Genomic DNA, 13,974 nt, shown 5'->3' on the forward strand with positions numbered 1-13,974 from the left:
ATTCATAGCCACTCTGGCATAAGTGGTAATCATCAGGTTGATGAAATAGCAAAAAATGCTAGAAATATTGACCAGCCAAGTGGGAGACCAATCCCAATTAGAGATATTTACCAATGGAGGCTATCAGATATTAATTCCAATAACAGTAATCCACTCCTTTCCTCCTTTCCCAGTAAGTATCTATCAAAAATTTATCATAGAATTCGTTCTGGAACAAATGGAATAGATTTTCTGGCAGTCTCATATAAATTTTCTAATTCAAGCGGTTCAATTCCCCTTTCCCCTCTTTGCAGGCATTGTAATATGAAGAATGAAACAATTGACCATTGCCTATTTGAATGTAATATGCTGACGTCTGCACAACATACCTTGCTTTGTAAACTGTTAAAATGCTTCAAACACCACAAAATCTCAATATCAGTCAAGAGGCTAGCCAACTATACCTGTCCAATGAGCACAGAAATTGATATCTATCATCTTATATTTGAACTCCTTGAGTCGAAAGATCTACTGAAAGATATCTGAGAATATCTGATAAATAAGAGACAACCTAGACAGTAGCTCTGTTGCCCACAGAGTGAAGCAAAAAGAAAAGGGCTAAATAGTATCAACTGAATAGCCCGCCTGCTGTTAATTAGAAGAAGAAGAAGAAGACGGTAACTTATAGATTTTCCAATGAGATTACTTTAGCTTGTACCTTTTAAAGATACCTGTCCCAACATAGACAGTTTATAGAAAAAAGAAATATAACTAAAAAATAAAATTTCAGCATAGAGCTACAAAAAAATGTACTGTAACTATGCATTTATGTCCCTGACGTATGAAACAAAATAAACGATATCTTTTAAATTTTATTCAATTAAAAAGGAAACTTTAATTCATTAACTTCCTACGGATTATTGCAATGACCGATCTTTCTTCATTTTACGCATTGAAGCACTGAATTATGTAGTCTTGAAAGTGATTTTCGTGAGAAATCAATAGCCTCCCAATGATTTTTACTTATATAATTCTTTGGTATTTACATGGGTTTTTGTCTTTTTTTTTCGTTCAATTCGAGGCGTATTCAACATTAAAGAATTAGGAGCAAAGTCTTTTCTTTTTATATTAGGTCGTAGTTTGTTCCAGCGTCACAAAGCCTGCGTATTTGGTTAACCATGATTCCACCGGACGCAATCAGCAATAGATCAGATGTTTATTTTGCCACTTTTCTGCTGAAACGGTCGGGATAACTATCATACGTGCTTGAATATACAACAAAACACTTAAAAACAATAACCGAGCATAAGTTATAGTCCCATCTCGGAACCAATCACATTTGTGCATAATCTTGGTAATGGGTCAATTACACAAATTATGTTTGTAATTCCAACTTTATTGAATGCTGCTGTGTAAAACTGTCTTTAAGCACAAATGTGACTCGAGTCTCATCTAGATGTGACTTTATAATATTTGTAAGACTTTGTGGCTTTTTCGGTGGTAGTGTTTCCGATCTTTGACTGATGAAGCCCAATTTTGTTTTTCATAGTAGAAAGTGAATGATCAAAGAAAAACCAATAAAGTTCTGCTCAAAACTCACTTCACTCAACTGAAGAACAACATATTCATTATCTAGCAGACTCAACAATTTTTCGCACCGCTTTCATTGCACCAATCAAGTCTTCTCAATGTACCCTTCGCAAATATTTCTTTCTTTTATCATATTTCTTTTATCTTTAACATAAATTTTAAAGATCCATAATTATACATTTATATTTTACCAACTGAATGCTTAGAATCCCAGAGAAGAAGAAGAAAAAAATGAAGAGAATTCTACACATTAGCCAAATCCACCATCCACTTGGTACCTAAAGAAGTGCGCTAAAACTAAAAATTTCCCAGTTTCAGTTCATAAGGTAACCGGTATATTTGCATAAGAAAACTTTAGCCCTTAATTTTTTCAGATACATCCCTACATTTTGCCCTTCATGTTTCTTTTATCTTTTTATAGATAGCAGACTAATATGTGGTAAATTCCGTAAATATGCGGCGGAATTTAAAGTTCCTCGGATATTTTCATTCCAAACTCAAATAAGGCACGAATGTTTTCTATCTATTCTGAAATCATGAAAGTCAAGATGAAAAATTACTAATAATTTTTCACTTGGGTAATTTTTGAAAATCTGTATTTGCATAGCTTGAAATGATTATGACATTCAAAAGAATCACAAAATTATAGAGACTAAAATATAATCAAATTGCACAGGAGGATAAGAAACTTTCGACGGTAAATTTTATGCTCATTTAAACACTTATCGGACAGTTCATGTAACCCTAAAGGCGGTACAACCATGACCTCGAGTTACCTCGGCTAGAAAAAAAAGTAAGACCATTTAGATTTCATTATTCTGTAATACAGAGTAAATTCTAGATGACTTTCCATATATCATTGTTTAAGTATAAGTTTAAGATACAGTAAGTCATATATAAGTAAGAGGAAATGTAGTTGAATAAAGAAGGCGCGAAAATTTGCTTTCAGACCTGAATAAAAGCAAAAAAAGAAAAAGAAATTTGTTTTAGAATTTGCAACCTTTTAACGTAGAAATAATTATCATCCTTTAGAACCACTGTCTCTTAAAGTCCAGACGCTTCCTAAATTCAAACTTTGAATATGTGAAAAGCTTACTCGGCTGAAATCAAGCCAGGAACTGACTTGGTGCAAAATAAAGGTAAGTTTTTACTTGGTACAAAGATGACTCCAGTCCTGATTCCATGCTGAAACATACTGCTGAAGTCCTAACTCGATGCAAAACAAGCTAAGCAATAGAATTTCGGTGACATGCGGGAAATGGGCTAGGTTCTGGCTCAGTGTAGAAACTAGTAAAGTTCAAGTTATGGTTTGAACAGTCAGCAAAACTGCTGACTCAGGTGTGAAAACGAATTGAATCCTAATAGATGAATTGTCTTTTACTAAATCCTGATTCGATGTGAAAAGAAGCTAAGGCCAGTCGGCGTTCACGGATCGACTTGGGGCAAGCAGCTTGAAACGCGTGGATTAAGTAATTTGAATCAGTAGATAGACATGATGAAGTTTTGGAGGTGCATGCCACTCTCAAGCCCCACCTACCTTCCACATACATAAATAAAACTTTTGGTAATTTTGGAATCCATTTCATTAGTTTTCAGTACAACTGATTGAGTTAAACTGAAATTTATACATTTTGAAAAAAAAAGTTTTAACACAAATCAAGTGCGCAGCAAACAACAAAAAGTTTTTAGATTGACGACATTCACAATTAGTTTAGTTTTGCCATTTAAAGAGATTTTTTAGCCCTCTTATTTTTCAGTATTCCGCTTCGTCCGAAAGTAAAGAAGATTTGAAGCAACTTAAGCTTTTCCTAAATTAATAGTTAGAAAATGAAGGTAAATCAAGCTAACATAAATATATTTTAAGATAAATTGCCATCATCTTCTTTCCAAGAAAAAAGTCTAAAACACAGTTTAGCTTTATCATGAGGTCCCAATTTAAGCTCCATAAGTTTTTTTTTCTTAAGAATGTTCAATTATTGACTTTCTTAATGGATATGATTTTGTATTTAATCAATAAAACTTAGCTCTTGTATAGTGATCAAATAAGAATCTAAATACTATCTATTGGCTACAGATAAGAAGTCTTTTTAAGCAGTTTTTCTATCTTACTAAAAAATGATTCTCTGTAAAGTGGCGCTAAAAACAAGCTCTCGCAAATAAGGGCATCCCCAGAACTGTCTCTGTACAGTGAAGCTTTTTATTGATGAATAATTTTCGTTAAAGAGACTCGAACGTTTCTCGTCTTTTTATTTTTTCCCTTAAAATCAAGCAGTATAAAGGATAAGAAAATAAAATTACAAAAACACTGACTATATTCAAAAAATCAACGATTTACAGAAAAAAAGCACAACAGCCCAAATCAAATAAATGAATAGAATGCATGAAATATAATAACAAAATTAAATCAAATCTCAAACACTTGTTACACTCTGAAAAAAGGGGAAGAGTTATGGATAGGAAGAATATTTAGCATTAAAAGGATAATCTAAAATATCATGACGGTAGAAACCGCGTAGCCGTGGTTTCAAATTTTTCTTGAATATATAGAACTAGTATCTTGAGCCATTGTGATAGTTCCAGCAATCGCAAAACCTTAATGCTTCAAAAACCACTTATACAGTTTCATATGAGTCTAAACTAGAGATCAAATGGTTCTTACAGTATCTGTAGATCACTGATAACAGGGAAGGTTGTACAAAATCGATTAAACCCTTTTCTGTAGACAATTGCATCATATCCTAGTGCTAGTAGCAATACGAGGAACACTGTAAAAACAGTCTGAGGCTTGTACACATGGTATAACCTAGAAGAAGATGTATATTAAATTAAAGATTATATGTAAAAACTACAAACCTTGTGTATGCCCATGGGCATACGGAAGGGGGGAGGACAGCTGCCCCCCTCCCCTAGAACTTCAAATTTACACTAGATATGGCTGAAAAAGAAGATGGTTAAAAAAGCAGTAGATAAAAGCTAGATGGTCGAAAAACTACTGTCTTAATATTGTCTTAATATCAATAAGAGCAAAAGAATATGACAAGGCTAACTGGTGTTTTTAAATAAGAGTGTGGTATCCCCTCTCCCTCTAAATTGCTTGAGTGTAGTTTGTGGTTGACTGAAAACAGTATGCATTCTTAATAGTACAGTAATATTCACCACAATAGCAAGAACATTATAATAATAATAATAGTCACCATAATAATCAAGACTACTGAAAAGAACTAATGAAAATAGACTGGCTCTTAAATATATATAATATCAACTCTTAGGAGTCTTAGTAATTTTTATTGTTGAATGTCTTAACCATAAAAGAGAAAATTTTTAAATAATTTCGTTTCCAGTAAAGCACAAATGATCATCTGGCCTTTAAAACATTTGTGGGGCTGTTGTACTACTTTTCTCGGTGGTATTTTTTGTTCATTTTAAGTCTGGCTTAGTTATTCATTTTGATTTCTGTTTATTTTAGGTTTAAGCTATTCATTGGTGGTAATTCCTGTTTGTTTTAAGCTTCAATTATTTTACGACTTGTCTTGGGTTTTAAAATGGCTCTTTGTTTTTCTTTGAAAAACTTCTTTTCTCTAGAACTTCTTTTTTTCGATTAATCACTGTTCATTTTGAATTGATGTAGTTCTATTATTAGTAATTACTAGAAATATTTGTGAAGTTTTCCTTTTAGTTTTTCTGCTTAAAAAATAAAATGTTGGATGGCATTAAAATTTTGAACAAAAACTGAATATTAATTCAAAAATTTTAAGCCGGAGACACATGCAACAAATTTTATTCTAACAGTTTCCCCATGGAATTTTGGGAAGAATGGGCAAGGAGGTGGTTATCATTTGTAAAAATTGAAAATTTTAGTCTTTTACAGGGCTGAAGCTATCTTGACATCCATCCTATAAACAACCTTTAACGTACAACTATCTTAATCCACAATTTTACCAAATGAATAGTTTTGTGTTGTATCTTAGCATACTTATTTGTTTAAATAAATGTAAGCCAAGTTTGTTTATTAAAAAGAGTTGTATTTTGTTGTCATACGCATAGTTAGAGTTTTTGGGAATGGCATTAGTTTTATTTTTCAGGTCAAATAGAGAAGGTATAAAACTAAATGAAGCACTACTATTTGTGTCAAAACTTTTAGAAGCGTATATGTTTTTAAAAATTGGTGAAAAAGTTTCTCCAGCATACAAATAGCTGGCCAAACTATAAATTCTTAAAGATAAACCAGAAAAAATTAAACTATTGTTTTCTTTTTTCCTAAAAAAGACTATGTCAATATAAAACGAAGAGAAATTAATCTAAAAAACTTTTTCCCCAAAAAAGTCTTTCAAAAAAAAAAAAGAACTGTATTAAACCAAAAATGAGCCAAATTAGAACCAAATAATCTACCAAGCGTAAAACTACCATAAATCAGCATTAATAAATAAATGAAACCCAAAACGAACAGAAATTACAGTAAATAACCAAGTCAAACTCAAAACGAGAAAAAATTAGCATGAGCAGGGCTCCCAACCCCTATTCCTTCTAAAGGCCAGAACATAATTTGTACTTTACTGAAAAAGATACAAATGAATGTGCATTGTCAGTTTAGTATACATATGCTGATATTTATTCCTTATAATGTTAATCATTTTTTGTTTAAAGCTATAAAAGTGAAAACATTAAAAAAATACAAATTACGTTCTGGCCTTGAGAAGGCATAGGGGTTGTGAGCTCTAATCATGTTAATTTCTGCTCGTTTTGAGTTTCAATTATTTATTGATGCTGATTTGTGGTAGATTTACGCTTGGTAGATTATTTAATTCTATTTTTGCTCATTTTTGGCTTAATAGTTCTTTACTTTTCTTTGAAAAACTTATTGTGTGGAAAGTTTTTTTTTTATTAATTTTTGAAAAGAGAGTCACAAATCAGTGCAGCCAGAATTGTTTCCTTAATATTTTGCCCTAACCGAGGTTCACTCTGTCCTGAAATTTTAATTTAGGTGTCTTCTTGGCCTGAAATTTTGAAGCAGATCAACAAAATCATATTTTTTTATTTCAAAATTTAATGTTGTCTTAAAAGTCACCTTGGTCTACTTATCTCGATAGATTCACAGCAATCAGAAAAAAAAACATGTATGGTCTATATTAGAGTTTCAAAAATAAATACAACCCATTTTCTCCAATTTTTTTCCTTTCCTAAACAAACTTGACTTACATTTATTTAAACATTTTATTTCCAAGTATACATGTGCAAGAAGTTGCTAGCTAATAGGAAGGCAAACAAATTTATGCCTATTTTAGACTTATCAAATCAATGCTGTAACTCTTTACATTACTTTTGTCTTCATTAAGGTTCCCTTGTCTCTATCAACATGACCTGTAACTCTATGTCAATCTAAGAGAACATAATTGTTTTGCTCAGTCTCCAGGTGGTAAGCATGGTTTGGCTATGTTTAGTCATTTGTAACTCAGAATGCTGCAAATAAGCAGAAGTATGCATATGTAAACAGATGATGGAATATCTAGAAGGAATTTATTGATTAAATAAGCAGAATTTATTAAGGTGTAATTTATCCCTGTGTAGGTAAGTTAACTCAAAATATTAGCAGGTACACATTCCTGCATCAGTATTGATTCAGACTTCGTTGTGGTAACAGCATAGTTTTTTTTTTCGGATATAACCTTGCTCAACCTGTGAAATTTCCCTGTGGACTTTCATTTTGGATTTATTTTTATAAGCGTATTACCGTTTTCCTGGCTATTTCAAATTCCCTTGGGACAGTAAATCGTAGTGAATATTTATGCAATATCTGAATAGAGATTGGTGCTAACGAAATCCAACTACTGTGGAGTTGAATTTATTTATTACTCTTCAGAGTAAAATCTATTATTGAATATATAATGGAAGAACTAATTTATTCGCCAATACTGAACTATGTGCAAAGTAATCTATTGAATAGTGTTGATAATGACATGATTAAGAAATATGGAATTGACTTTTCTGCGGATATAAATGAACTGAAGCTAAACATTAAGAGATGTGTGCCCCCAATGAGGACTGCCAGGTGAGAAAAGGTTCTAATGCTATTTCAAGCCACTTTAGTGACATTATTTCACTCCTTTTAGCTAGAGATAGGAGTGGCGACTCTGTGCCAACTTTTGTGATTAAGCGTCCCACTGAAGTACCATGCCTTCCGGTAACTGCTTATTCTTCGCTATTTGCCAAAATCAACCAGCTGCATCAGACTGTCGTTGGTATGTCTTCAGCTCTCGATAATTACTAGCTTGAATATCCAAAACTACCCCTGTCTGTTTCAACTGCTGATACCCATGCAACCACAGCTGTTTCGAATATACCCACTGACCTTTCTAATCCTCTGAAACGGAAAACGTTTATTGATAAGATCAATGGTCATGAATTAGTACACAGTGTCAAGCCCCTAAAATACAAATGGTATATAAACATTGAGAAATCAGCTAGTGAGGATTTTAGTGCTTCTTTGCATGAAAAAAAAATTACTGTTACTGCTACTAAAGTGCTTTCTAAGCTTTTTTGGAATATTACGAGGTGTAACGACCGGAGTGGACATTAATATACTCTCTATTCAAAAGGGCATAAAAAATGCAAAGTGACTTGGCTCATCTCTGTCCATAAAACTCTAGTTCAAAGACTTTTATTCTCACTCAATTTTTTTAAAGGAAGGATTGAAGCTTGGCTACGAATTCTTTTGGGTCTACCAATACAAAGAATTGCCAAAATGCAGTTTTAAATGTTGCTCCCCCAACCACTTTCAACACGCTTGTTTGGTTGATACTCCCAAATGTGCCCGTTGTGCTGGAGTGCATATTTCTACGAAAGATAAACCATATATTCCCCCTAGATGTGCTAACTGCAATAAAACTCACCCATCTTACAGCTTAGTATACCCTATTATGTAAGAGAGACTTAAAAAGGACCCCCATCCACATCAATGACTTCAGCTTTCTGTGATGTCCTACAATATTAATGGAACTAAGGACAAAGACTTTTATTGATGAATTATGCAGCCAGTACGATTTAGTTTGTTTGCAAGAGCATTTTTTGACTTCAGCTAGCCTTAATTTTCTGCATCGGAGTGCAAACCACATAGCATTTTTGACCTCAGCCAGGGTAACTGGTAGCTGTCCATCAGGGGGTCTGGCACGCATCTTTAAGCGTAATGCATATTCCTCTCCCCCCTAATCTTTATCATTATGATGAATTCTTCTTAGAAGTCCATGACGGATCAACTAATATTTTCCGCATGATAATAGATCTAATTACTCAATTACTAGTTTTGCAAAGGTTTGGGCTTCTCTGAGAAAATTAATTAAACGCTTAGCATCTCAATCTCTAAATTACATAGTGATTGGTGATCTTAATACAAATATCAATGCTGATTGTGTTAGAAAGGATTATGTTCTTGATTGTCTCCCGCTTTACCACATCATTCCTAAATCTCTACCCTTCAACTTTATCCATCCCTCTGGAAGTACTACTGACATTGACCGCGTTATGTGCTCTTCATCCATTGTATCTTCAATTGTATCTGTCCATGATGACGATCGTGATATTGACCAACTACTACTATCTGTGGTTTTGCTCTTTCCTGTGTTACCACTATGTTTAGAAGTCCTCCAAAAAAAAAGTCCCCCCAGATCCCAAATCAAATTCCATAGTGAAAGATACCCATCCTGGCTGGTCAAGCACATTATCTGAAAGTTCTAATGATAGCTCCAATTCAAAGAATAGGACAATGATAACTGTAGGTCCTAATGCAACCATAAATGATGATAATGGGTTTCAAGAGGTCCTCTCTAGAAGCTCTAAAAAAAGGAAAAAAATCTCCCCAATTAAAAGCATTTCCCCTCTCCCTGCCCAAGATCCTCCCTCCAAAAACTTAGGAATTTACCTTAAAATTACTCCCACTACCCCCTTTGAAATAAAAATGATCACTGCAATAAGAGTTGCAATTTTTAAATTGCTAAAATCAATGTTCTCTCTTAACATTAACCGTGATGGATCTTTGCTAATAGCTGTAGAAGATCAGAAATCAGCAGATACAATAATTAACCTAAAATCCCTTCTGAATACCCCAATTATTGCATCTAATTGGAGCCCAAAACAATCACCAACAAAAATTGTAGTTTATAATGTTCCCCCAGAGATATCTGCTCAGGAGTTAAAAGAATGGATCTCTCAATGGGCTCTCAGATAGGGATGGAAACACAATCCCAATTGAGGATGTTACCCAACTTGGAAAACCTAACTCTAATGGCCTAAAAACCAGTAGATCCTTCTTATTCACACTAAAGGATAAAATTGATATCCCAGAAAAATTATTCCTATTTGGGCAAATCAAACCACACAAGGAATACAAACCTAAGCCTATTCAGTGTCAGAAGTGTTTCAAACTGGGACACACGACAAACAAATGCAATGAAATTCTCCAAGAGTGTAGCAATTGTAAATCTTTCCATCCTAAAGAGCTGACAACTAGCAACAACACTCAGCCTACATGCATCAATTGCAAAGGCCCACATGAATCTAAAAATAAATCATTATGCCCTGCATACAAGAAAAGAGCTCTAATACTTCGAATATCAACAGAGAAGGCCATCCCATACCCCTTTGCAGCAATGGAAGCAAATGCTGCCCAACAATACCAAATAAAGCCTGTAATGAAACCAACCAAAACCCCCAAGTCAAATGCCCCCAATGTATCAAGCACCCCTTATAACACACCATCTTCTAAGCCCCCTAGCTTAAATCCCTATCAGAAGGAATCATCAAGTCAACAAGCCTCCTTGTCCGGTGAAATGAGGTCAGCCTGGCCCCCCCTCCCAAGAAGAAACAAACCAGAAATACTACCAGGAATCAATCCCTTTACCAACAAACAGGATGCACAACCAAAAATGCAATCTCCAAATATATGCTTATTCATTCTAAACTGTAATGCAGTTCAGGCCATGAACATACATCAACTACAGAAAACAAAAATTATTGCAGAATTGGCAAAAATCTACATCCCAGATGATATGCCCATTCAAGCAAAAAAAGATCTTGCTTTACTTTTAACATAGCTGAACATTGATACACAGTCATATGAAGAATAATTCAAAAACACAACATATATCAATACTCCAATGGAATGTAATATCACTCACTGAAAATAAGCTAAATGAACTAATATCATTTATGAATAATAATTCCATTAATATCGCTTGCCTCCAGGAAACTCATTTAACCCAAAATCAACAAATTAAGTCTCCGGGACATACTATCCTGAGAAAGGATAGATCTTCAGAGAGAAAAAGAGGTGGGGTAGCTTTATTAGTTAATAATAATATAAAATTTTGTGGCATCAATTTTCCAGATTTTGCAAATGATGTTGATGTTATTGGTATCAGTGTTTGGCTGAATAATTTAAAAACCTACATAAGAAGCTTTTATAACCCTAATGGCCAAACTACAGATGCCAAGGATTTCTTTAATTATATAAATAATTCTAATATGTTAAAAAATATCATTATTTGTGGCGATTTCAATGCCCACAGCCTTTTGTGGGGGAATAAACCAGCAAATAAAGCTGGTAAATTCATTGAGCATATGACTTTAAATAATAATGAATTAGCTGTTGCTGCCCCTCGAAACCTGAACACATATTTCAACCCCAAAAGTGGCAGATTCTCCACAATTGACCTACAAATTGTGTCATTAAATTTTTTGAACAAAATTTACATAAATAAAATTGATAGTCTATGTACTGACCACTTTGCTATAGTTTGCTCTCTAAATGAACCTGCTGAAACTTTATCTCATACATCCAAATATATCAACACTAAAGCAGATTGGTCTATGTTCCAAAATAAGCTAAATGATGAAATTACAAGTTTCACCCAAAGTTCATGCATTTCTAACACAACAGTTGACACACATGCTGAAGCCTTGACATCTTTACTAATAAATACAGCTAATCATGCTATCCCCAAGACAACACCTAAGAAAACATTCCCTAAACAAATTCCTAAAGCATGGTGGACAAATGAGTGCCTAAATAAATGGAGGATAAAAAAGGCAGCAAGGACAGAATTCATAAGAAAACCATCACCTACTACATATTTAAAAAAATTACAAGCAGAAATCTAAATCTAATCTAAAAAGGACTATAATAGATGCTAAATATAAATACTGGAATAATTTTGCAAATAATCTCTCCAGAGAAACGCATGAGCCAATTATACATAAAGTCATAAGCCACATCTGTGGGAAAAAGACTTCCCCCAACCCACTCCTGTATGAGCTTTTACATAATAATACCCATTATGACAATGATAATGGAAAAGCTAACCTATTTGCAACTCTTTTTGTTAATAAGCTAACATCAAATAATCAAAGCAAACTTTCCACAATTCCCATGAACCCAAGTTACCAACCACGCCCAGGATCCGAGTACATAACTAATCCATTTTCAATCCAGGAATTGAATAATGCAATACATCATATTAGGACCAAAACTAGCAGCAGCTATGACAATATACACCCTACATGGATAAAGAATCTCACACCTTCATACAAACAAGAACTGCTAAATTGTTATAATCACGCTTGGGCATCTTCTAGGTTCCCCAATATATGGAAATGTTCGTCCCTCCTACCAATCCTAAAGAAAAATAAACCAAAAGATAACCCTGAGTCTTATAGGCCCATAATGATTACACCTGTGATGGGGAAAATAATGGAGAAAATGATTTATCACAGACTCCTCTGGTTTGTTGAAAAAAATAATATGATCCAACACACTCAAACTGGATTCAGGAAATACCACTCCTCAACAGACCCTTTCATTTTGCTAACAAATGCAATAAATGAATATTTCTCAAAAAATAAAATCCTAGTGGCAGCTTTCCTAGATTTTGAAGGGGCATATGACAATGTGAACCACCAAATCCTTTTAAATAAACTTGCAAACCTTGGAGTACCCCCTAAGCTAGTATCTTTTATTAAATCCTTCATAGAATTGCTAAGTTTCATTGTTTGTGTTGGTTCAGCCTATTCACCCCAAAAGACAATATCCAAAGGCCTACCTCAGGGAGCAGTCCTCAGTTGCCTCCTATTTGCCCTATATCTCTGGGACATGAACCTACCCCACACAAATCTACAATATGCTGATGATCTGGTGCTATGGTCATCTGGCAACACCTATCAGATAGCACAGTCAAATCTGCAAAAGTCACTTTTCCAGTTTGAAAAATTCTCTCAACATTCAGATTTACACATTGCACCAACCAAGTCAAAAATAATCAAATTTCACCGGAATCGAAACCATGTTAATGCAAAACTAACTCTAAATAAAACAACTATTCAAGAAGATAATAATATTAATTACCTAGGTCTCATGCTTGACCAAAAACTTAATTTCCACCTCCACATTTCAAACACAATAAAAAAATGCTATAGAAAAGAAAAATATACTAAAAAGACTTCTTTCCGCACCCTGTGGTTGTAATGAGAAAACCTTACTCCAGTTTTATAAATCACATATAAGACCCCATATTGACTATGGGCTCATCGTCAATGGTGCATGTGCAAAGACCCAGATGCAAAAAATTGAAACAACACAAAATGATATAATACGTCTCATATTTGGTCTTAGGAAACCCACAAGCACCAAGTTTCTGCTTATGGAGAGTGGATTAACAACAATAAGGGAGAGACGTAGCTTTCTCTTGATAAAACATCTTACAAAAATTGAATCAAATAGCTCACACACATTACATAATTGGTTAAGAAATCCAGCCATGTATAGAGGTATTGCAGATGAGTATGCCAATATTCAAAAGAAGTTCCCTGTACCAGCAAAGTCTATTGCACCTACTTTCCCCCAGTCCCCTCCATGGAATTGGTCATTTCCCATAATAAATACTGAATTTTAAAAGTGGAATAAAGATTTAACCCCCATTGCTTTTGTCCAGAAAAAATATGCAAAACTTAATACAATTACCTATAAAAATCACTTCCAAATATTTGTTGATGGGTCAAAAATGAATGAGAAGGTTGCCAGTGGTGTTTTCCTTCCTCACCTGAAAATTGCAATGGGCGAGAGACTATATAATAATTTATCTATAATGTCTGCTGAGTTAAATGCCATAATCATGGCATTAGAACACCTTAAGCAAAACCAACCTTTGATTGAAAATTCGAATAATATTATCATCTATTCCGACTCTTTATCAAGCCTTGAGTTGCTGGCCTCAGCTCCTCAATATAAGTTGGACATTGACACTTATCATTGTCTCAGTATTATTGATAATCTTGCTTCAAGTGGCATAAAAGCTTACTTTCAGTATATTCCTAGCCACTCTGGCATAAGTGGTAATCATCAGGTTGATGAAATAGCAAAAA

The 13,974-nt window shown here is 33.9% G+C and overlaps 1 protein-coding gene across 2 annotated transcripts in view; it reads right to left on the reverse strand.

Annotated features, from left to right (window-relative positions):
- The window catches only part of LOC148954020 (uncharacterized), a 50,785-nt gene that overhangs the window by 21,734 nt on the left and 15,077 nt on the right, over positions 1-13,974 (reverse strand). For both annotated transcript variants that reach the window (XM_089085748.1, XM_089085750.1), the window contains exon 2: positions 4,229-4,372. In XM_089085748.1, coding sequence (XP_088941874.1) covers positions 4,229-4,372 — 144 coding nt within the window. The remainder of the gene's footprint in view (positions 1-4,228; positions 4,373-13,974) is intronic.

Source organism: Artemia sp. Qi Xiang Cuo, chromosome 3 (assembly GCF_049724085.1).
Source record: "Artemia sp. Qi Xiang Cuo chromosome 3, ASM4972408v1, whole genome shotgun sequence".
Taxonomy (NCBI): domain Eukaryota; kingdom Metazoa; phylum Arthropoda; class Branchiopoda; order Anostraca; family Artemiidae; genus Artemia; species Artemia sp. Qi Xiang Cuo.